Raw genomic sequence first — 24,070 nt, forward strand, 5'->3', positions numbered from 1 at the left:
GAGTGGGTTCGAGCCCTTCAGTAGGTTGAGAAAGTTTGTTGACTAATAATAAAAGTTTAGTCCCATGACATACATACCTAAGTTAATTCTTGAATTTATGATTTAACAACTCATTTACCAATTGCCACAAACTATTATTAGGTTACATTGCGTTTCAGGATATTTGAAAAGTATGATTTTGTTCCCAGCTTTCTTAAATTTATCGATTATAACGTTGTACGCATTTGCTAGATAAAAAAGATGAAATTAAATAGAAAACTCTATTTGAGTTAATCAGACAATTAACTTAATAATCATAATATTTCAAGTTCAAGTGTTCAACTATGAGTTTGTTAGTCCTTCCCGTAAATCAAAAATGGATTTAAACAAGGCAATCATAGTGATTAATGCCAGATAAGGAAAACATATTAAAAAAAAACAAAACAAAACAAAAAAAAAAAAAAAACAGGCTGATTATACATCTGAGAATCTTCAAAATTGATGATAATTCACAACAAGATCACAGTCATACCATTCTTGAATCTAAATGATTCCTTAATAGCAGCAAATAGTTAGCATCCTTGTAGCAATACATAGGCCAAAAGCTGCAAGATTTCTTTCATCAGTTCTCATTCCAGATAACCTGAATAAATGTGCAGAAGCGCAGATTGTTGAGAACATCCAAGAACGCTAAACGTGTTTACTTACCGGAGAAATTGGTAAATATTAGCCACGTTACGTGCCTCTAACTTCAGCACACTCATTCGACATGGAAGCCCGAAGTTAACTAGGCGAAAGAGGGACCGAATATACTTACTCGATGTGAATGAAGTTAAGCTTTAAGTCAGTGCTTTCTATACAACAACAAAGGCCTTTTTCTTGATCTGGTGCGTCGACAGAACAGCGTGATCCCCACAACACTAAGCAGAAGTATTGCCTGCAAGACCATCAGTACCTGCAGCGCTGGAATCCCCAAAACCTCGTGATTTCATCGTACAGTAAGAGATACATAGTAACACATCACAAAGTTTTGTAATTTTTTTTTTCCTTCAATTGATCTTACCTGTATAATTCTGTTCTGAGTCCTCCTTGTCAATTTCATGTTTAGTTGCTTTTCTGCCAAATTTATGTAGTTGATCAATTCTCGAGCCTTGGCTCGTGGTCTGGTTAGAGGAATCCCCACCCTTAACGCAAGTATTTGGACAAGAAAACGTCTCATCATTCTCATCACTTCCATCACAGCAATCTGGAAAAGAAGAAATGTTATAACATATTAACATCTGGACTGGAAGCAAAAGAAACTAAAGTGTAAAATGATCCAGACTGCCAAACAAACAGCAGTTGAGCACGAGAATTTAAGTACCGCAAATGTGATCATTCACTCTGGAAGAAAACAAAAATCTCGGCTTGCTGCCAATGTTCCTGCAATAAAATCTTCCCATGGGGCAAGCTCCAGTTCCTAAAAATCCAATTAATAATCAAACACAATCACCAACTTCGAACAACATAACAAAGAGGAGCAGTATCCTTTTGACCATTAAAAAACCGTCCTAAAGTAGATTGCTGCAGGCAAATTCACAAGTAACATAAATGTAGTCTGAAGTACTACTTGTTTAAATTCCTGCTGTTATTTAGTGCAGCATTTCAAGATTGTTCAACTAAGCACAAACTAGCTAATGCATAATTACATACATGCTCTATATATGGAAGTAAAATCAATGAAAGAATAGAAGCGCTGTGGAAGACAAGGAGTCAAGGATTCCAACAATCAATAGCAATAGTAATAAGAACTAAGCCTGTTGAACACAGAGGCTCAATGCTCAACAGTCAAATTTGAGGTGTAACATAATAAGGCCTGATGAAATATTGGATCTCAATCCAACAGATAATTCAAGAAGCCCTATGGAGCGGCCAAATAAGTAGCCCAAACCCGGTGTAGACATGTGTGTTAGACCATCATCATAATATTTAATACCCACACCTAGCAAGGCTGTCCTTGCAACACAACCATTGAGGCGTCCCTAATAACCCATAGCTAATAAGATTTAATATTACGGGAGGGTTTAGTTTGTCCACAAACACAAAATTCTCTCGCCCTCGTGTCTCCACATTGGGCCGGACAAGATAGTGGGGAGTAAATCATTATGACTCAAACACTCAACCATATGTTAGGTAGGTGGGAGTGCCGACAAAAAGCCCACCATATAAGGTGTAATTCCCACACTGCAACTATAAAGATTAAATTAATGTATCATTGCACAGAGTCTATCACCAAGAACCAACTAAGCTACCCATATCAAGAACCAACTAAGCTGCCCATATCAGAACATTTAGTACAAATAGGAGTTAGCTATTATAATTGAAGCATGTGCTCCGAGCAACACTATTCGAACTCATGACCTTTGAGTTCTGATACCAAATTGAAGCACGTGCATCATCTCAACTAAAAAGTCTAAGCTGCTAATTGGATTGGTAATTTATTTTTATATATTATATGCTCAACAAGAATGAACGAAGAAATGGGCAGCGGAGCAAATGCATACCAGGCTCATCGGTGCCGTCGGGGCAGTCGCAGAAATTGTCGTTCAGGCGGCTGATGGCGAAGGAGCTGGACCCGTCCTTGCATTTGATCACCTTGGAAGCGTAATAGTTCTTATCTGCAAACACACTATACCATATCAGCAGAGCACTGCTTCAACAATAGATGTAAAGATGGAGCGATAGAGGACCTCTTGGGTGGATTCCGGTGGGCAAATCGTGAAAGGAATGGGAGAACTGGAAGGAGAGAATGATAAAGCAGAGACTGAGGAGAAGACTTGGCTCCATTATTTTGAAAGACTTTCGTTCAGTCTGTTATAAATAGGAAGAGGGAACAATATAATAAAATAGAGTAAATTTCGGGCAAGGTTGACTTGTAACGCGTCAAAATGAACCTTAGTAATCTCAAAATTAGTGATCACAAGTGTGTAGAATATGTTCTCATATTTAATTATAAATAATAGCATGTGTTAATGCAACTCATAATTATGATATGAATTTTTTAAAAGCTTCCATATATTTATATCAAAATATAACAAACTGAACTCTAAATCTAATCAGCAAGTTATAAATATAGTAAAATTTGTAGGTCAAAGTTGTGTTTCACACACTTCAACCTAATATTATAATATCTCAATAACGTTTAACAATTAAAAATGATTGAACTCGACCTTTGAGAGGTCAAACAAGAGTAATCAATTTGCTAATAGAATTTGGCCGACGTTCTACTCAAAGATATGATCCAACATAGTCGTTGGAAGGTACGATTATACTTTAAACTTTTGAAGAACAAAATTTAGTTTACGACAAGAGAATTTATGTAGTTAGTTAGTTGTACTTGTTATTTATCATGTACAAATATGACATAAGTTATAATATTCAAACACTTAACTAACTTTATATCCAAATCCCACGCTAATGACTCATTTATAGAGATAATAGTTATCTCCACAAAATCATTTCATTTGAAATAACCAAACAAATATGGTGTAAATAAAATTGTGAGTACATTATATAGTGTAGTGATAATCCAATTGATTTTTGAGTTTATTAATAAATGCGGATAGATTTGGCAAATTGTGAAAATGTTTTAACACAATAATGACATGAACTCAATAAGACTAAACGTGAACCCGAACCTTTAAGATTAACGAGTTATAGTTATAAACACGAATGTGAAACACGGTGTTTAAAAATGAGTTTAACATATTGACACGATAAACAAAGTTGGTTAATAGGTTTCGGGTATCAACAAAACGGTAACTCGTTTAAAATCTATTACACATGTTAATATAACTTTTTTTAAAATAAATTTTTTTTAAAATAATTTTTATTAAATCTACAATCAAATCAACCAAATAGTAAAAATATTTTTTTTTTGAGTACAGTAAAAATATTTAATTTACAACATACATAATATTCAAAAAAATGATAAAAATAAGATATAAACTCGTAACTAATACTATATATTAACGGAATAAGCGAGTTGACATGTTAAGGTACGGATTTTAATGACTCAACTTGTTAATAACCCCTAACATGTTAAAATTAAATATTAACCCGTTGTTTTTTGTATTGTATCACAAATTAGCAGGTCTATGGGCTTGTGGAGTATTAAATTTTTTTAAAATATAGAGTAATTGGAAAAGAAAATTGTTTAAAAAAAAATATTTATACTCCAATTAATAAAAATAATTGAAAAGTAAAGAGAAAAGATAAAGTTGAAAGGTAAAATGAGAAGCAAGGAACCAGGATTGTACTGAAACAGCTTTGAGTAGATCTCCCTCCTCTCTCCTTCAAACGTTGCGGCCCCTCTTCTTCCTCCTTCAGATTCTATCACTCTCTCTTTCTCTGCATACACACACATATAGAGAGAGAGAGAAGGGAGAGATACTCCTCCACTCCCTGGCAGTGTACGGCGCAATAGGTACGGAGAATGGGGGCGTACAGAGCGGACGACGATTACGACTACTTGTTCAAGGTGGTGCTGATCGGCGACTCCGGCGTCGGGAAATCCAACCTTCTATCCAGATTCACTCGCAACGAGTTCAGCCTCGAGTCTAAGTCCACCATCGGCGTCGAGTTCGCCACTCGCAGCATCCGCGTCGACGACAAGGTCGTTAAGGCTCAGATTTGGGACACCGCCGGCCAGGAACGGTAGCTTCATCTTCCCTGTCCTGTCGTTTCTCTGTGTGTATACGGTTGAAATTTGAGATCTGTTTGTTCTCATTGTTTGTTTGTGTAGCGGGATGTGATTCACTGATTCGTGCATTTGAGTTTTGTTGGAGTGATTTTGGTTTTCAGTAGGTGATATATAGCTGTAGGAATAGATCTGATGTGATTTCCGTTTTGTTTTACTGATATTGTGATTGATAGTGACTGAAAGGTGAAATGTGATGTATTATGTTAGATCTCACCTCGTTGTTAGAGGAAATGGCGTTTTCACCACCTACATTGATCCCGAAAGGAGTAAGTTTAGATTCGGGATGGAGATTGCTGCTTCCTTATGTGGCATTTCCTGTTACTCTAATTATAGATTGAGCTTTTTTTGGTTTAAAAGCTAACACTTAGAGTGGAAGTAACGTAATGTGCTAACTGTACCCTTTCTATAGTCACAATACTGTTGTTTCTTATGTCGAGGAATTGTCTAGTTCTTGTTGGTTGCTTGATGTTTGAGTAGCACCATATAATGTTGGTTGCAGATTGTATGTGTGCTTAGGTTTGATTGTTCAGTTTGTTGTGTGGAGAAGGAGAAGTAGATGACATTAAGAAACAGTGGCATAATAATGTTTCATTAGCACAAATATGGTATCACTTTAGCTTGCAGTAATTGTCTTAAAGAAAATGCTTTCTAGCCTTCTAGGTCATCCAATCATGGTGTTTTGCACTTCTATAAGTGTCAATCCTTGCTTAATATGATTGTAGTTGCATTCATGAGTCAAATTAGGTGTCAAATTTTCACCTGCTGACATATGGGATTCTATTCTTGGCTTCTTGCCATTATTTACCAGTAAAAATGCTGATATGAATTGTGATGGCATTATCACTAGCAATCTTGTCTCATTTTCTTCAAAATACTTGTATCTTGTCATATTATTTTTCCTTGGAGAACTACTTATGGTTTGAACTGTTGAAGATATCGTGCAATCACAAGTGCCTACTATCGAGGAGCTGTTGGTGCATTGCTTGTCTATGATGTCACTCGTCATGTTACCTTTGAAAACGTGGAGAGATGGTTGAAGGAGCTTCGCGACCACACAGATTCCAGCATCGTCATCATGCTCGTGGGAAACAAAGCAGACTTGCGCCACTTGCGAGCTGTTTCAACCGATGATGCCAAGGCATTTGCTGAAAGAGAGAGCACCTGTTTCATGGAAACCTCTGCCCTGGAGTCCATGAACGTGGAAGACGCCTTCACAGAAGTGCTCACTCAAATATACCACGTCGTCAGCAAGAGAACTCTTGATGGTGGGGACGACCACACAACTTTGCCCAAGGGACAGACAATTAGCGTCGGGAGTAAAGATGATGTTTCAGCAGTAAAGAAGGCCGGTTGCTGCTCTGCTTAGAGCAGATTAGAGCAGATACCTAATCCTATGTCAGTTGAGGTTCTTTTTGTATTCAGTTATAATCCTTGTGTTGCTATTGAACACTTCCAATTATATATAAAATTGACAGGCCATTAAAGTTTGTCATTTATTGGCTCACAAAATCTTAGTTCACACCTTTATAACATACCTTATTTGCACTGTATGATTATGGCTGCTTGTTAACATCCATTGGATAGACTATATTGAATTGGAAACTTTTTAATTAAACATTAGCTCCCTTCTAAGATCATTGTTTGCAAATGTTGTGTGAAATAATGTTTGGTTTTTCTTAGGATCTGTGCCCAGTTAAGAGCTTCATATTGCATGATGGTTTTTACTAAATAATGGTAAAAGCATATGCAACATTCTAGAAAGGAAAGCATGAAAGCTCAAAACAACAAGATTCTTATTGATGATAGTTTTCATATGGTAAACTGTGACAAAAACAATACACTGTTCTGTGTTCCACTATTGGCTGGCCTATATATATGGAAGAGTTGGGAAAAGGAATTAAAAATGGAGATGGAAAAGAACAAAGAAAGAATAAAACACTGATGGGTTTTGATCCTTAAAGCACTTTATATCCCCAGATCATAAGGAGCCACCCCACCTTGTCAGAATCCAACTTCCATGGCTTCACTATCTGCTGTTAATATAGGACTAATATCCATTCGCAAGCACTCATCGCTGAGTTTGTTTGCTTCCAAAGAGATCGTTCATCCTTGTAGGCAGATTGGGAGCTTCGCGCCACCAAATCCTGCATTTGGGCAATAATGAAGTCAGAATTTACCCACAAACCTTTGAATATTTGAAAACACTAATACGAAAACAATGTTCGTTATAGCAAATTTTTATACTGCTGCACAGAGAAAATGCTAATAACACAGACCCGAAGGTATAAACACTAACTACACCGACAATGAGGTAGGGTTTGGCCTAGCAACTCAAAAAATGAAAGACAACTGTCAAAGGTGATAAACACTAACTAATATACCACGTTACATTCATTGTAAGTGTAATAGAGGCAAGAAGGAAATGATGCAAACCCCACTCTAAGTAAGAGACAAGCTTTGCAGAGTATATATAACCAGTGCACACAAGAACCTGTCTATGTAATGGAGTCTGTAACAGTTTGGACATGTTATAGACATATTTCACAAATACTTTTCGGTATGCCTGAAGATTCATGGCCAACGCCACTTTTCGAGACAGAGAATTACATGTACAGTGAGACAAACTGTTATAAACATTACCCTCGATAACTATACAACTGAGATATATGGTACCGCATTTCTTTGTAGGGAAAACAGAAGATCTTTAATTATCATACACTAATTACTCGTTTCTTCCTTCTGACATGTTTGGATCAAAAATTAATCAAAGCAAAATAGGACATAATGAAAACTATAAAGACAAAGATAAGCAAAAATATACATAAAATTTCTTTCATTTTTTGTATATGCCAAAATGAAGTACTAACTATTTGCTGATGTAATTAGAAACATCATTGAAAACAGTGTTTAGAGTTTAGATTTCCTATCTTGCATTAACTCACATTACGGTTGTACTCGCTACCTCCTTATTAACAACTTGGAACAACGAAAATTTATCCTGCACAAGAAAAAATGCCACATTTACTACCCGAGCATAGCAGTCTGATCATGAAGGATGCACGAAATTCATTTGAGAGCCTTATCGGTAACACCTCTTTTACTTATTATTATGAATAGCAACAATCTAGAAACCAAAGATATGATGCAACAACACAACATAGAGTTCCTTAAAGCCAGGTCAAAACTCGAAAGTGCTTTGCCATCACATTATGTTTGATAAGCATTCAGACAATATGGCAACTTTATCAAACTCGATTCTTGGTCAAGAACAATTTAGTCTACTGCTAACATTCCTGCAGACTCATTACGGCTAAATGAATTCATCCTAACTGCAGTGACTAAAGGTAAATGAACAGGTGCAAGAAATTGAATGGTATCAGCATCTTATATGCATATACAAGCATCATTTCTGTGGATGGTATTACTCCTATTGGTATCTTTACAAGTACATCCAGCTCAAAATCAAAGGATTCAAAGATATATATATGTATATATGTATCATGAAAGCCTCATGTGAGAGTTATACCCAATGTGGGGCCTCTGAGTCACATTGACTAACCCCTCCATTATTCTGTCGGGCCAGTAGGAGCACCAAAGTAACAAAAGTTGACCTTTTATAAGCAAAAGAACGACATATTAACCTTCTTAATATGAACCGATCATTTATGAACAACTTATTAGTCTATCATTGGGTCAAAAATACAATGGGGTTTCTGAAAACAAAATAAAAACTAGGAAGTATTTACTGCAAAATTTAATCTTTATAACATGGAAATATATGAAGAAGCCATACCATATGATATAGTCATCCACTTGAACCGGGGCGGTTCATGAAGTCCGAGAACTTGCCTTCGCCGCCGGTCGTTCTCATTGAGTCATGCCCACCGCCGGATTTAGGCCGGCCGTCTTCGCCGTGGGGATCCGGGAAACATACAGAGTGCCCATAGCGCGGCCCGCCGCCGCCTCTCCCTCCCGGCTTCTCTTCGCGGCCCTTGAACCCGGGCCTAAGATGCGGCGGCACGAACCGGTCGGACTTCGACACCGGCGATTGCAGAGGCGAGATTGTGCTCGATGGAGAACCCAAGGAAGGCGAAGAAATGATCGGGCTCGACCCCGTCCGGCCCTGCGGCCGCAGAGAAATGAAGTCCGATTCAGATTCCGGCCGCGCACGATCCGCCGGAGATGATGACAGCGAAGTAGCCGGCGTCGGGCTTAATGATTTAGCCTGGTGCTGGATCGGGCCGGGCTGGGATTGCGGTATGGCAATGGGTTTGGGCGTGGGACGGCTCAGCACAAGCATGTGGCCATGGATACGCGAGTTGGAAATCACAGTCTTACTACTATGATTCGCAGTGGCCTGAGACGAAGAAGAATTGGGGGAGGTGGCGGTGGCGCTTCTCTTTTCATAGATGTCGTTGAAGTTGAGGGAAGCGTATTTATTGCTTCTGGCCATCCACCACGACCGTCGGCGCCACCGTGTAGGGAAGAGCAAAAATGGGATCTTGTGGGAGTTGCAGCGGTCGGCGAAAGATTTCCGTTTTCTGCCTTTCCTGTGGGTTTGATTAGGGAACTTTTGTAGTTTTGTCCCCCATCTCTTTCTTTATTCTCTTTTTCTTGTCATACAAAAAAAAAATCTACTCTTTTTCTTCTTAATAAATTATATGATATTTGTAAACAATTTATATACATATGTTCCGTCAAAAAATTCTTTTTATATACATATATAATTCATTTTTCAAAAATACTACATGTACTCCCAAAATCATACTCTCAACTTTTACTTCCACTTGTGTTCAAATTTGATTGGAGAATGAAAAAAAAAAAGGGAATGGATAAGCATTATGGCCCCCTATTAAATTGATCAATCAAAGCATGCCAACTCATATGGAGTAGAAAATGAGAGTGCGAATTGGGAGTACATGTAGAATTACTCATCATTTTTACTTTTATGTATGACTAATGTAGCGCCCTGACAACTTTTTCGCAAGGGTCTGAAGTTTGCTACATCATTTTAGAATTTTTCGGCACTTGTACATAACATTCCATAGGTTGTAGGATCGCTTAAAATATTCTAGAACTCTATGGAGTCCTCTTATGTATAAAGCTAAATTTAGAGGATTATAGAAAAGCAATCATAGTTGTAGGATCAAATCGATCTCGATCGTCCATTGAGAAGGTGGAATGTGTATAAATACCTTATGAGGGGTGTGTTCCCTTTAACATTTTTACTTTTTTTCGTAGCCATCCTATCGTTTACTGGGAACGAAAGCCGCACAAGACATCGTTACATTAAATATATAGTTCTTCTTATTATTCAAAAACATCTTTTCGTTCGGTTAAATATATAGTTATTCTCATTATTCAATAATTAAGTTTCACCCACTTAATCTGAGATAATTTTCTTACACATTGCATTATATCTAGAGTTGATAAGTAATTATGACATTTAGAGTTGATAAGTAATGATGTCACTGTCGCAATAAGTTTAAGATGATTGAACTCAAAGCAATGCTAAGTATCTAAAAAAAAAAAGAAATCAGATTTAAAAATAAAGAATAAAAGATTAAAGAGTATAATCGGGCTAATCTTGTAACTTTGGGCCCAATTACCATGTCATTACAGTGAAATATGGACTTTACTGACGGGCTTTCATACAAGGCCCAAAATTTGGATCCGGATAAGATCTAGGGGAAATTTTTTACATTACAAAAAAAATAATAATAATAAATACTGCAAAATTTACGTCAAAATAAGTCCCTAAAAACCCTAAAGTCGTTAAACCCCTCCTCCAAGCCTTCCGGCTAAAATCCCAGAATTCTTCATTTCCAAGATCGATCTTTCCATCTCATTTGCTTGTAATCGTCAGCTCTTCTCGGTGTTAAATCAGGTATACTCAGATCTCAATTCCTAGCCCTCACGTTCTATGTGTCTATGCAATCGATTGAATTTTGTTCCTTTTTTTTTTGCAATAATGCAATACGGTGGTTGTCTGAGCTACTGTGGACTAGGGGTGACAAAAATCTGTGAAAGAAACTGTTTTTTAAAGCCTATTTGTGCATTTGCTATGGTTGCCCTAAAGCCGTGATGGAGATTTTTATTTTTGTTGGGGGTTGGGATGGGGTGGGGTGGGTGAGTGAGGATTTATTTTATCACTTCTATGCCTATACGCTTTTCATGAATTGAAAAATGAAGATTGTTAATGCAAGGTAGGTTTACATTAGAGAAAGATGAAGATTGTTAATGCAAGGTAGGTTTACATCAGAGAAAGTTCATGAGAGAGAACCTTTGCTCTATGGATTGGATATTATGGTAATTGAGTATGAGAAATGGAAAAGAATAACTGATTTTATATTCATTTTAGTTACTTTAGCATCCTGGTCTCAACATTGTCCAGTTGAGCAAACCTGTAATGCACATCTTTTCTTTAATTCCAAAATGTGGATGTCTCTTTTGTTTGGCTTTGTATAAGATATCTGCTGTTATTGCAAATAATCTATTTCTGTTCACCCATCTTCCATGGTCTAGTTAGTTTGCGAAGGTAGTCTCTGTGTCTTACACCAATACTCTTATCTGTGCTCCCTTACCTTTTATGCATTTGTTTTCTGATCCAGTCACACTATGAAAACCCTTCTTCTAAAGATTTTATTTAGTTTTGGATCAAATTTGTACTACAATCTCTTTTGTATTTCATATCAGTGTATCACTTCGTACTGTATTGTTTTCCTGTGGTATGCATCAGCCAACTAAGAATAGTTATATTGATAACAATAATAAACATGACATCTATCAAGTGTAGGGTACCATGATTATTTAATAAGATAATGTGTGTATAGAACCTATTTGCCTTACACATGTAAGAGAACATGACGTGCATTTTGTATGGTTTCTAGTGACCATTGCTGTGATCCATTTTTTTGCTCGATACTCGTTAATACACCACATTCTCGTTTTCTTTCAGGGATTGGAAAGATGAATCTCAACAATGTTAAGGTTCCTAAAATGCCCGGTGGTGGTGCTGCTTCTGCTTTGATCAAGCTTGGTCTTGTTGCTGGTATTGGTGTATATGGAGTTGCCAACAGTCTCTACAATGTTGATGGAGGGCATCGTGCCATTGTCTTCAACCGTATTGGTGGTATTAAAGATAAGGTATTTTCCTGTCTTTACTTAAATTCGAATGAGTTGGATGTCTGTGTCACATGATTCCTTGGTTTTGAAAGTTTATAATGCCAATTGAAGTTTCCCCCTCTAAATTCAAATCACATTTACTATTAAAGAAATCAGTAATAAAGACTTCTTATTTTCTGCTTCATTCTTGTTCAACATAATAATTTTATGACCTTTGAATAATTATCAATTTAGGCACAAACTTAAGTTAACACTAAGAATCATCGTATACAATTCAGGCTTCATCAAAATTTCCATTAGGTCCCCACTTAATAAAAGACATTAAAGCATATACTATGATTGTTAGTGTTATCTTAAGTTTTTGAAATTAGTCTAAATTTAGGCAAATTGTTCTTGTGGGTTTTTGACATTTGTATTTCATTGCTTGTGTTTTCTTGAACTTAATTAAAACAATTGTCTAATGTCATAGGATTATTCATTTACTTCTAAGTTCTAATGAATGGCTAGATTTATGTGAACTATGCAAAGTTTCTAATTCTGAAACTGCAAGCTGTCAACTTGTAACAAATACATGGTGTGTCTCCTGTTTAGCAATATATATTCGCTCGCTCAAATTATGTACAAAAGATTTCTATGTTGTGGATTTTGATTTGTTGCTTTATGCTTTCCCTTAGCAGGTTAAAGTCTAAGGGAAAGCAATAATATAATGATGAGATTCATAACCATCTTTATTTGCTGAATTATCTTGAATGTTTATGAATAGGTTTATCCTGAAGGAACACACTTTATGCTTCCATGGTTTGAAAGACCAATAATCTATGATGTTCGTGCAAGACCCCATTTAGTTGAAAGCACGTCAGGAAGTCGTGACCTTCAGATGGTAAGTCTGCGGCCTTGAAGACTCTCCCTGTTTCTAGTGCTTCAACCATCTTTCTATTGATTTTAAAATTTTGATGAGATTTATTCTGTACCGGAAAGTGATCACTATCTGCTTAAAGCTTGAATAATGTTGACCTGGCATATGACTAAGTTTCATCTTTTCTGTTTGCAAGGATGGTTAACTGTGGCTATTTTCTTCTTTAGTTTTAATACATGAAATATTTTATACTCGAGAACTAGTTCAAACTGAATTGCAAAGTGGGAGCGAGAATATAATGTTGAGTTGGCTATCTTTTCTGTTCACAAGAATGGTTCATTGTGGATATTTATTTCTTCAGCTTCACTATGATGAAATATTTGAAGATTAGTTAGTTCTAACTCTATTGCATTGAAGTGGGAGCAAGAATATAATGATGAGATTCACTTTATTGGGGCTTGATTTGCACTTTAGGTTTCCATCATTTTCTTCTTTTCCTATGGTTTATCTACATACTTATCCAGCGTGTATGACCTGTGTTCATCCTTTGTTGCAAAGGTCAAAATCGGTCTTCGTGTTTTGACACGTCCAGTGCCAGATCAGCTACCTACTGTATACCGGACTCTTGGTGAAAACTATAACGAGAGGGTGTTGCCTTCCATCATTCATGAAACCTTGAAGGCTGTGGTTGCCCAGTATAACGCCAGCCAGCTCATCACCCAGAGAGAGGTGCGTGCCAAATATCTTTAGCCGCTACTAATTCTAGAAAGCTGGTTATACTGAAACATTTATCAATCCTAATAGTTATCACTATATATCTCGTGTTTACTTGAAACTATGCTGTGCAGACTGTGAGTAGGAAGATACGTGAAATTTTGACTCAGAGGGCAGCTAACTTCAACATTGCACTAGACGATGTGTCTATCACCAGCCTGACTTTTGGGCGGGAATTCACTGCTGCCATCGAAGCAAAACAGGTGGCAGCACAGGAAGCCGAGAGAGCCAAGTTCATTGTGGAGAAAGCCGAACAGGACAAGCGCAGTGCTATTATTAGGGCACAGGTGAGTACAATTTCCAATCCTCGAGCTTTAAGAGCCGATGCAAGTTATATTCCAAAATTTGGGCGTAAAATCTAAATAAAACGTGTGCTTGGCTTGCAGGGAGAAGCTAAGAGTGCACAACTGATTGGCCAAGCTATAGCCAACAACCCAGCCTTCATCACGCTCAGGAAGATCGAAGCAGCACGAGAAATTGCTAGCACAATCTCATCCTCGGCCAACAGAGTATACTTGAGCTCCGACGATTTGCTGCTCAACCTCCAGGACCTGAACCTCGAGGCCGGAAGGAAGTGATCGAAAAATTGGTAGAGCCATACAATCGAAAAACTTATCATTGGAGAAGTTCATTTGAAGTCTGAACAGGAACACCTTTTACTATGCTTGCTTTTGTGGATTGTTGAAACAGGAATATGCATTTTGCTCAAGAAATTTACTTTTTAGGAGAAAAAAAATGCAAGTGACTTGAGGGATATTATTTCAGATGGTTTTAATCTGGAAGTTAGTTGGTTCTTAATTGACAATTTGACTCTATTATTACTAATAAACAGTGGTATTCATATAAGGAGATTACTGTCACTATAATTGAGATTTTAGTTTGATTAATCGCATCCTACTTATAATGTCCTCTTTGTTTTTAATATTATATTTTGTAGTTAACGTGGCTAATGAGATAAAAAGCGTACGTGGAATTGTGGAAACTACGACCATGGACCATCACAGGCGAAACCTTGTAAACGCCCACCTGTCTTTGCCGGCAGATTACTTGTGTGGCTTGAAAATATCAACTAAAAATATCCTCCCAACCTCGTTCCCTTCGCCTACCAACCACTTGCGTTTTTCTTCCTTCCCCACCTTTGATTCTAGAATTGCTTGATGTTTCTTGCTACATATGGAAACCGACCATTCATGTCTTCATTTTTATTAGCATTTTACATTGCCTTCCATTCTTGCCTTGTGTCTGAGTGAGTAGAATATGACCAAGATGGTGACCGAGTGAGTAAAGTATGACTAAGTCACTTTCGAGTGAATAGAAATAGAGATTGATGAACGTCCCGGGGCATTAGTTTAGTGGATTATAAGCTTTACTTTAACACTTGCTTTTAGTGGTAGGGTGATGCTCGATCCTTACCACAAAAGTTGGCGGGGATGCAGCTCCTTGTGCAAAACTGTGCAATTTTTTGTTTAGCTTTAACTAAAAGTAACTCGATTTACCAAATATTTACCAGTAGTCTATATTGCAATATGGGCTATGGTTCATTCAAATATTTTGTCATTTACCTTATTATTATGGGCTAGGTCCATGATCAATAGTTATACCATGAACTACGGTCCACCTTACAAGGTGAATCCATCACAATTGATGTACTAAATTGTGAACATTCAGTATATAAATTATGAACATTCAGTATGTAAATTATGTATTTTGATGGACTCGAGTGCCCTGAATACTTATAGTGTGACAAAATTGTAAAACATGAGTTATAAAGAAAAAAGAAGAAGATATAGATAGATGACATCCGCCAATTGAACAGTGAGGCAAAATGGATAAACGTTGAAGCAAGGAGCATAGTACGTTACAACGTTAATACAATGATGGTTGTGGGCACTGTGGGTGGACGTAGTAATTGCGAGGTGGCGTCACGAGACTCACGACCCCTACCTAATAGTTGGTTTGGTCTACGGCAGATACGGGCACGGCCGCCGGTGCCGCTGCAATGCTGCTGCGTACTATTTTTCTATCTTTTAGCAGGTCAAATATGGGGGGTTCTCTTTTGGGTTGTCATTTGCTTGCCACTACTCCCATCTTATATGCTTTGTTTAAATTAAAGCTATCTTGTGAGCAACGCCGGTAGGCCAACCTAGCTGGCTTCTAATAAAGTGTGTATTCATCATCAAGATTCTTCCTGCTTTTTTTCTTTCTCGAACCAGTAAACCCGTGAATGGATAAATCACTATAAGGCTCTGGGTGACAGATTCGACTGAAAATGTATATGTTGTGTGACTGATTCAATCAATAAAACGTTAACAATAATCAAATTTGTAAGTTTTAAGTATATGAATAATGTTTCATTCATTTGACTATTCGTTTTGGGCAATAGTCAACGGTCCTGTATGGTAACATAGTTACTTTATCAGTCAATTTTGGTTTATTTAATCACTATTAACTATTTGACTTGGTTAAACAATTAATATAAGTGTTTGATTAATTAGCTTTTTTAACAATTTATTGCTTTTTAAAATGTTAAAATTCAAAAATTTACTCAAAACAACTTTTTTTATTAGCTTTTTGAGAAAATCATTTTTGCATGTAATCAGCTATCAACTAAGGGCTAATTTACAAAACACTTTTCTACAATAAGCTAATGTTATCAACTAGTCAAACCCACTAACCCAATCAGTTAATAGCTATTTACCAAACACCTCTTACAATTATTGAATTTAAGCTCCTAGGATTTTGATCTAATGGATGAAAAGCATCAGCTTCCTTTCCGCAGCATCATGAGTGTTTGATTCGAGAGTTGTTTTTTTTAGTACTATTGACTTTGATTTCAGAGTTCTTTGTGCACAAAAGTATACAATTTGGTGTTTTTTTTTTAATACTACTGACTTTATTACAATGCATTATCTGTTCATAACTACTTTTTCAAGCTATTGAAGCACAACAATCAATATTGCCTCCACTGAGACTCGAACCCACCACCTCACGTATACAATTTGGTGTTAATATTTAGTTTTGAAATTAAATTAGCGCGATTTATGCAATCATCGACATGAAGGTGGGTTCATCTGGTCTAGGGTGTAGTCTACGAAGTTGGAATCATGATTTATAAAAAAGGAAAAAAAGGGAAAATTATTGAGTTTAAAAAAGTAGTGCTAAACTTAGTGCGTGACGTTAAATAGTTGTCAGCATTATCATGTGACGAGGTTCAGTCATAATGCTGCGAGGCTTGTTTGGTACCGTATTTTGTCATGCGAATGACATGGGCCACGTGGAAGCAGAGGAGTGGACCACATTTCTTTACTGTTTGGATGGAGAGTTGTGGAAACCCACGTGTTTGGGGCCCACGCTGAGGCTAGGTGACGTCGGCGTCGACGCCATACCAAACTTGTCCCCCGCCTTACGTCCTCTTCGCTCACCGTCCACCTTTTTATCTTCTCCTTCCGCCTCTCTACGTCACTCTCTCTCTCTCTATTTGCATCTAGAAAAATTAATTTAGTTTTTTTTTTAAGATACAAAAAAATTAATTTGTCAAGTCTAAGGACAACTAGAAGAAATAAATCGTTAATCGCTCTGTTAATCTTTAATTTTTCACATCTTACTGATCTAAAGACAACTGGAAGAAATAAATCGTAAATCGCTCTTTTAATCTTTAAGTTTTCACCTCTTGCATGTATATTCTGTGCACAGAGAATTTTCATTACAATCATCGTTCAATGCGTAAACAATTAATGATTATTTGACAAATGAACTTTTTTATGGGAAAGAACTCTGAGATAATTTGAATTCGACTCTCACAAGTGATAATTTTCTTGGAGTCAGGACATGTGCCTCTCAAAATAAGCAAAGATTAACCGTATTGACTAGAATTGTTAAACAGATAGAAATATCCAAAACACCTCGTAAGGTAAAAAAAAATAAAAAAAATTGGATCAATTCAATTACCGATCATTGATTATACTGTATACCAACTATTTCACTCTTACCATTATGGTCTACCAAAAAAATTCGAAAAGACATACAAATTTTGGAAATCTTAGTCAAATTACTCAAATCGATGATAAAATAAAGGAATCACAAAATGAGGGATGGCCATTTAATATAATTACTCCATAAAATATTGCCTTAATTATATTTTAAAAAATGTTATCTTTTCCACAGCATAACATGACTCCTAAATTGGCAAGATATCTGACGTGGTCATAGTTCGTAGCTTGACGTCACCATAATTCTAGATTTTATCAATGACCGTATAACGCTTCGCACTGGGCCGTCTGAGTTCTGAATACATAAAACGAATCTTTTACTTTTGTGTATTTTTTTTCTTCTTATTTTTATATTTCATTTCTTTAATTTTTATTTTCCATTTTTTAGTTTATACGGTCAAATTAGAAGAATAAATACAAATAAAACTGATGGTAATTTTTTTTATAAGAAAAGAAAATGCGTATGTGTAATTAATTGTAGTGATAGTAGTTTGTGTATCATATTTACGTTATTATATATTTATAAATTACTTTTTTGGATTTTATCCTTTATTATATAATTGTATCTCCCATCAATAAAATGTTGACAAATTTCTTTTAGTCTAAAACTATAAAAGCTGCTTTATTCTTCAGACAAAAGGATTATTAGACTAAAAAATTTTTAGTACCTCCCAATGTATCTAAAGATTCCAAACCTAAACTCTGAAAACTTTTCGTGTACTATGAGTTATTTATATTAAACACTATTTTAATCTATAAATCTATAATCATACGTTAATATACCATTCTTTCAATAGAAAATGAACACCCTCGGTAATCAGTTTGATTGGTGTGAGTGATCGTGCGCTCTCGTCCCTTAAGAGATGTCGAGAGTTTGAACCATGGGAGAGGAAGAGTTTGAACCATCTCTTGTATGAAAAATTCATTCAGACCAATATTTTGTCTATTAATTTGGCCGACTGATCTTACGTCTGTTCAAAAGACCTTGTGATTTAACAAAACAAAAATAAACACCATCGATACATTTATTTAGTTTTGCAATTTGCAACATGCAATATTTGATTTTTTTTTTTCCATAATAATCAATTATATAAGAGTACATTTTCAAAAAAAAAAAAAATTATATAAGAGTACAAATATGTCGGTATGTGTCATCTATCGACTGACAAAATACTAAATGCAATTAATGTGTGCATTAATGCTATATTTCAATTGTCAAGTTGACGTACATATCAATCCATTTCAATCCTATTTGTATCGATGTGATTTTCAAGACCAAAACATTTCGGTTGCATTCAAATTTAATGTAAAACGTTACAATAATAATGGATAAGAACCATATATATTTTATTGAGTTAATTCTATTTCTTTTTATTCTGTGAGGATGTAAATCATATTAACTCAATCAACACAAGGAGATTCGATCTCTGGTCTATTCTCTCAAACTTAATCCATGTGACCAGTTAAGTTGCAGGTAATTCTATTTTTTTTTCTAAATTTATAGGTGACAGTTCACTTTTAATCATTTTTTATCAGAACATTCACATTTGGTCTTATAATTATTATGGCATGACCATTTTTTGTCATCTGTCAACAAAATTGTTGAAATGTCGTTAAATACAATGGTATGTCGATCATTTTTATACAAAGTGAGTTGATCCCGCTATATTTTATGTTTATTTTTTTTGAAAAGATCTGCAATTGAAGACTGAAATACCTTTATATTTAACGACATTACAACTATTTTGTTGATAGAGGACCGAAAATAGTTATGTCACAATAATACTAGCACTAAATATGTATGTTCAAATAAAAAAAAAAAAGACTACCACATATAAATATACGACCAAAAATGAAATTAATTCTGCTTTATTTACTCATTTATTTATTTAGTGATATTTAAAAGATGAAATCGCTCACCCTAAACGTTTTCACATTTCAGCTCGACAAAAAGGATTTACCTGATAAATAACACGAAGGGTTTATTTCGTTGACAAGTTTAACTATTAGAATAGATATTTAGTTGATTCGACGAACCATTTCTCAGTGGCCGACCTTGACCCCTGTGATTTTGGGGTCATATCTAGTATTCAGAGTTTGACTCGATTTGGTACCCGCTCTCGCGGCCCGCACCGAAACAGTGCTTTACCCCTAGATGTACAGTCAACTGCTGCGCCTCAACTCATTTCGGGGAGAACCAGCTAGCTCTGGGTTCACATTAGTTACTGGAATAAGAATGGGAATAGGTCTGAAGATCTGTGGTATTGATATTGGGGGTATCGCTTGGTCCTTGAACAATTTTTTTAAAAGATTCATCTATCTAATTGAATTGGCATCAAAAGACAATTACAGGTTATGGAATAAATTTACTTTCTTTAATTCAAAACCCCTCTCCAAACCGTGCTTGCATTTTTCATTGCACACGGTTTTTCCTATGTAGACATCAATTTTCTTTTCTTAAAAATTTGAAAATTTGAATACTCAATTAACCCTTAAAATAAAAATTTCGAATCAACATTTCAGATATAGTGGAGAAATTCAACTTTTTGCATCTCTTCCTAATTCTCACCTTGTTTTCGTGTATGGGTTCGAGGAATTCTAATATCTTAGGATTAGCTTTGCCCTTTCTTTTGGATTTTATATAATGTATAATAATAATAATAATGTATAATAATAATAATAATTATAATATAAAATCCAAAAGAAAGGGCAAAGCTAAATCCGGCCAAAAGAGTCGCAATCAGTGAGGAGGTGGTGACATAATTTAACGTAAGCCACAACCTGTGTAACGCGTAAGAAAACGTAACTGCCGTTGACGCCAAAACTCTATCTTCTCCACTACCCCCCCTCACCCCACCCCACCCAGCCTCCCCCTAGCTAGTGCTTCTGTATGTATATATTAACATAACATATTTCCTATATCTAACACACCTCTCCCAGTATAATTCCCCAGAACATATTTCCCCATCTTTCTCTCTCCATTTCTCGTTTAGATTACACAAAAAACCGCTAACAATTATGCAGGAAGCGATTCCTTACAAGACATGGCTAACGGTCCCGATGAGATCTAATCCGCTGCTAAAAACGGCCAATTCTCTGCCGTTAACGATGAGCAAAACCGCCGCTTCTTCCGTCTACTCCGACGGATCGGTGGAGGATCTGAGGAACATGGTGGCGGAGAACGCCGTGATCGTGTTCGGCCGGCGGGGATGCTGCATGATCCACGTCGTGAAGCGTCTTCTCCAAGGCTTAGGCGCCAATCCGGCGATCTACGAGGCCGATGAAGGCTCCGAAGACGACGTCGTAAACGAGCTCGAAGCTATCAGCGCGTTTGACCGGAAAGACGGCCGGTTGCAGTTTCCGACGGTGTTCATCGGAGGACGGCTCTTCGGCGGGTTGGATCGCGTCATGGGCGCTCATATCACCGGCGAGTTGACTCCGATACTCAAAGACGCCGGCGCGCTTTGGCTTTGATGCTTTTTTCTCATTTTCTGAGTACTAATTTTCACCACAGCGTTGAGAGTTTCGGAGACTGTTAAAATTTTTTCTGTTCTTTTTACCCTCCTCTGTTATTGGGATATAAATTACAGAGTAATTAATTAATTATAAATCCATGAGTTCAACGGTTGCGATTGCGTGTTTGATTTCTTGATTCTAATGTAAACACGGATTTTAAGGATTAAGGGAAGTCTTAGGGTCGCAGGTTTAGTTGACTAAGATGATAGTACTATGATGTTTATTACGCAGACTGAAGAGGGTTTCAGACATGTAATGTAGTTTTCCAATGAATTTAACATGATTCTGGAAAAGAAAAAAAAATTTCATTTTTTCGTTACCCAGAAGTTTATTTATGATAAACTGTTAGATAGAATGAAATAATAAATCAAAATCACCCAGAAATTTATGAGGAACTGCTTTTACCTAGGGGACAGATGATATGTTACTTTTTTTTTTTTGTGTTGCCAAGAATCGACAACACTGCTGCCATTTGTCTATGTGAGTAGCAGCTTTAAGCAGAGTTCAAAATCAGTCTACTTTAATAACAAGAATTCTCAGGTGGGTACCCATATGTCTAATGATATAAATGTATAACCACCATATCAGGAGTTTTAACTCTACGATCAATTATAAACAACTTAAATTGATTTAAATCTCTTTAAAGTTTGACAAGTCTCAGAATGTATTAACAAGTATCCAAAACATGATTATAAATTTCTTTAAAGTTTGACAAGTCTCAGAATGTATTAACAAGTATCCAAAACATGATTATTATATGTAGTTTATTTCGTGTGCACATTTGAATAATATATTTGTTGTCTTATTTTAATTTGACCAATAAATTGAAAATTTGATAGATAAATACTACCTCAGTTCCATCATAGTTAGAACTAATAAAATGGAAATTTAAATCTTACCTTAAACATTATTGGAGTTGAACTTCTCAAATTAAAAAAGCGTATGGGTTGAACTCATTGTACACACAGTAAAGCGAGGACTGATCTTTTGGGAAAATGCTACGGGGCTATGGGGGTTGCTAAGCAGAAGGTGACGTAATTTCTGGGAGCGTTTGTTGATTCCAGAAGCACCCCAAAAGAAAAAAGTAAAATAAGAATTAACTAAAAAGCTGCTCATACGATTTGTATTTACATCCTTTAGTGATTCTTGGAGTGGAAAACTAGAGGTTATGACTTATGATTAGTGTGATGTAAGCAGCAAATTATGCTATGGACTTGGGTTCATATTCATAATTTTAGAATTTTATATTCATAATTTTAAATCTCAATATACAAAATTACATTCAATATTCACACTTTTGTTATATAGATTCAAAAAGTGTGTTATATATTGAATATAGAATTCTGAAATTATGAACATGAACCGAGTCTACCTTACAAGATGAATACGAGTTCATAGCATAACGACCCGATGTAAGCTGAGAAAATTATGTATTGTGCAAAAATAGTGAGATTTTTATATTTCTTGGATGAACAATTCAGATATCCCAAGTTTCATAGATTGTTTCTTGTTGGGATCACATAACGGGCCGGTCAAGAAGAGCCGAAAAGTTATTATTGGGTTATAACTAGATTTACAGCCCATATCAACGAATTTGGGTTACTTCCGGGCTTTAGAGTTTGGACAGGAGAATAATGTTTTCACTAGACCTCTGTTATAGGTGTAAATGTCACTAAATCGAAAAATGTGCGTTGAGCTCAAACTATACATGAGAGGAGATAAATTGTATTAGGAATATCTTGTATGATAAGTTCAACAAAAAAAGTGTTGATAAAAATTGAATTTGTGACTTCTAAGTATGATAATCGAGTTAATACTCAATTTAGTCATCGATTTTATTGATTTTTAGTCATAAAAATATTTACGTGCTTAATTGGATCATGAACTTTGATGATTTTACCTAATTGAGTTATCTGTTATGATAGCTTGGTAATTTATCCTCTATTAGTACCTAATTTAGTTATAGACTATAGGAGTTTTACTGTAATTCTCGACGATAGTGTTTAATACTCAATTTAGTCATCGACTATAATAATATTAATGACTAATAAACTTAATAAACTATAGTCACTATAGTCAATGACTAATAAACTTAATGTTAACTCAATGAGAATCATACTTCATTCACTTAACTACCTGTTTTTGAGCGAAGTGCACAGTTATGTATATTTTTATGTTATATGCTCAATACTCTTCTAAATCATGCGTGTGATACGATATTATATCAAGACACTATTTCAAGATTGAGAGCTGAGGGAGAAAAAAAATATTTAAAAAAGAAAGAAAGAAAGAAAAAGAAATTAGATAGAAGAAATGTAAATATAAGATTTGCCGATGCAGAACTACATTCTTTCGCCCTTATTATTATTTTTAATGAAAACTACATGACTCATTGTGGACATTATTAAAGGTGAAATTGTCTTTGTGATGTTTATCTGATACTTTTAGAAGTTGGTTATGTATACTTTTTCCACAAAGTATCCACTCTCTTGAGGTATAAATATCCATACTTTTTAATGAATATAGTTTGCAGTTATCACTAGAAAAAATATACGACGACAGCTGACTAGTGCATCGTAGCATACAATTCAAGTATTTAAGAACGTAACTTATTGTTTAGTTGAGTTACATTTTATACTGTATTCTATCATCTGATCTCTCGGATAAAAAGTGGTGAATACTCTAAAATTTAAGTTTATACTTATAAAGAACAATGTAATGCAGGACGAATTTGTTACCCGGCCAATATTTTATTAGTTACGCTACGATTACAATTAACCTCTATGAGATAATGTTGGGTCAATGAGAGAACACATTGAAGTTCAAATATTTCAGCTCCATATGCTTTTATATTATGTTTTTGTATCTTCTCTTTTTCTTTCCGTAGAGTGGCAAACCAAGTGGAAAGTGGAAAGTGGACAATACCTTTCAAGTCCATTTATTATTGATTTATTTATTTATTATATATTATAGTTTTAGTTAGTGATTCCTACCTTTAAAATTCTAAAAGCAATTTTAAAATTAAAATAAAAATTTAACTACAACGTACGTACCATTCTTCCATTTATGATGTGACATTATATTAAATCA

At 35.6% G+C, this 24,070-nt stretch overlaps 5 protein-coding genes across 6 annotated transcripts; 3 read left to right on the forward strand and 2 right to left on the reverse strand.

Moving 5' to 3' along the window:
* Positions 1 to 314: 314 nt before the first annotated feature.
* LOC115996562 (glucosidase 2 subunit beta-like) lies at positions 315 to 4,366 on the reverse strand. Of its 2 annotated transcripts, none has more exons than XM_031235841.1 (7): positions 4,278 to 4,366; positions 2,709 to 2,829; positions 2,523 to 2,636; positions 1,343 to 1,438; positions 1,043 to 1,225; positions 797 to 942; positions 315 to 622 (listed from the first exon to the last, which is right to left on the reverse strand). In XM_031235841.1, the coding sequence occupies exons 2-6, from the start codon at positions 2,803 to 2,805 to the stop codon at positions 824 to 826; spliced, it is 609 nt and encodes a 202-aa protein (XP_031091701.1). In that variant the 5' UTR covers positions 2,806 to 2,829; positions 4,278 to 4,366; the 3' UTR covers positions 315 to 622; positions 797 to 823. The 2 variants fall into 2 exon arrangements, with proteins under 2 accessions (XP_031091701.1, XP_031091702.1); XM_031235842.1 differs by having other exon boundaries at positions 4,267 to 4,317.
* Positions 4,296 to 6,252, forward strand: LOC115996561 (ras-related protein RABA1g). The gene is made up of 2 exons (XM_031235840.1): positions 4,296 to 4,674; positions 5,654 to 6,252. The coding sequence occupies exons 1-2, from the start codon at positions 4,454 to 4,456 to the stop codon at positions 6,084 to 6,086; spliced, it is 654 nt and encodes a 217-aa protein (XP_031091700.1). The 5' UTR covers positions 4,296 to 4,453; the 3' UTR covers positions 6,087 to 6,252.
* Positions 6,253 to 6,489: 237 nt separating this feature from the next.
* On the reverse strand, positions 6,490 to 9,320 carry LOC115995751 (translation initiation factor IF-2-like). The gene is made up of 2 exons (XM_031234877.1): positions 8,514 to 9,320; positions 6,490 to 6,864 (listed from the first exon to the last, which is right to left on the reverse strand). The coding sequence occupies exon 1, from the start codon at positions 9,171 to 9,173 to the stop codon at positions 8,526 to 8,528; it is 648 nt and encodes a 215-aa protein (XP_031090737.1). The 5' UTR covers positions 9,174 to 9,320; the 3' UTR covers positions 6,490 to 6,864; positions 8,514 to 8,525.
* A 1,148-nt stretch (positions 9,321 to 10,468) lies between these two features.
* Positions 10,469 to 14,362, forward strand: LOC115995690 (prohibitin-1, mitochondrial). Its single transcript, XM_031234794.1, has 6 exons — positions 10,469 to 10,607; positions 11,679 to 11,866; positions 12,609 to 12,725; positions 13,260 to 13,430; positions 13,550 to 13,762; positions 13,862 to 14,362. The coding sequence occupies exons 2-6, from the start codon at positions 11,690 to 11,692 to the stop codon at positions 14,051 to 14,053; spliced, it is 870 nt and encodes a 289-aa protein (XP_031090654.1). The 5' UTR covers positions 10,469 to 10,607; positions 11,679 to 11,689; the 3' UTR covers positions 14,054 to 14,362.
* A 6,032-nt stretch (positions 14,363 to 20,394) lies between these two features.
* LOC115996282 (glutaredoxin-C9-like) lies at positions 20,395 to 21,299 on the forward strand. Its single transcript, XM_031235466.1, has one exon. The coding sequence runs from the start codon at positions 20,483 to 20,485 to the stop codon at positions 20,936 to 20,938; it is 456 nt and encodes a 151-aa protein (XP_031091326.1). The 5' UTR covers positions 20,395 to 20,482; the 3' UTR covers positions 20,939 to 21,299.
* Positions 21,300 to 24,070: the final 2,771 nt, after the last annotated feature.

Source organism: Ipomoea triloba, chromosome 11 (genome assembly GCF_003576645.1).
Source record: "Ipomoea triloba cultivar NCNSP0323 chromosome 11, ASM357664v1".
Lineage (NCBI taxonomy): Eukaryota > Viridiplantae > Streptophyta > Magnoliopsida > Solanales > Convolvulaceae > Ipomoea > Ipomoea triloba.

Bases quoted from the DNA above. Each gene is read 5' to 3' on its own strand.
- LOC115996561 (XM_031235840.1), top strand. From the start codon at position 4,454: ATGGGGGCGTACAGAGCGGACGACGATTACGACTACTTGTTCAAGGTG. The intron at 4,675-5,653 runs GTAGCTTCATCT...GAACTGTTGAAG, and splicing joins GACACCGCCGGCCAGGAACG to ATATCGTGCAATCACAAGTG.
- LOC115996562 (XM_031235841.1), bottom strand. From the start codon at position 2,805: ATGGAGCCAAGTCTTCTCCTCAGTCTCTGCTTTATCATTCTCTCCTTC. The intron at 1,439-2,522 runs GTATGCATTTGC...TTGGATTTTTAG, and splicing joins CGACGGCACCGATGAGCCTG to GAACTGGAGCTTGCCCCATG. The intron at 1,226-1,342 runs GTACTTAAATTC...CTTCTTTTCCAG, and splicing joins AGTGAATGATCACATTTGCG to ATTGCTGTGATGGAAGTGAT.
- LOC115996282 (XM_031235466.1), top strand. From the start codon at position 20,483: ATGCAGGAAGCGATTCCTTACAAGACATGGCTAACGGTCCCGATGAGA.
- LOC115995690 (XM_031234794.1), top strand. From the start codon at position 11,690: ATGAATCTCAACAATGTTAAGGTTCCTAAAATGCCCGGTGGTGGTGCT. The intron at 12,726-13,259 runs GTAAGTCTGCGG...TTTGTTGCAAAG, and splicing joins GAAGTCGTGACCTTCAGATG to GTCAAAATCGGTCTTCGTGT. The intron at 13,763-13,861 runs GTGAGTACAATT...CTTGGCTTGCAG, and splicing joins GTGCTATTATTAGGGCACAG to GGAGAAGCTAAGAGTGCACA.
- LOC115995751 (XM_031234877.1), bottom strand. From the start codon at position 9,173: ATGGCCAGAAGCAATAAATACGCTTCCCTCAACTTCAACGACATCTAT.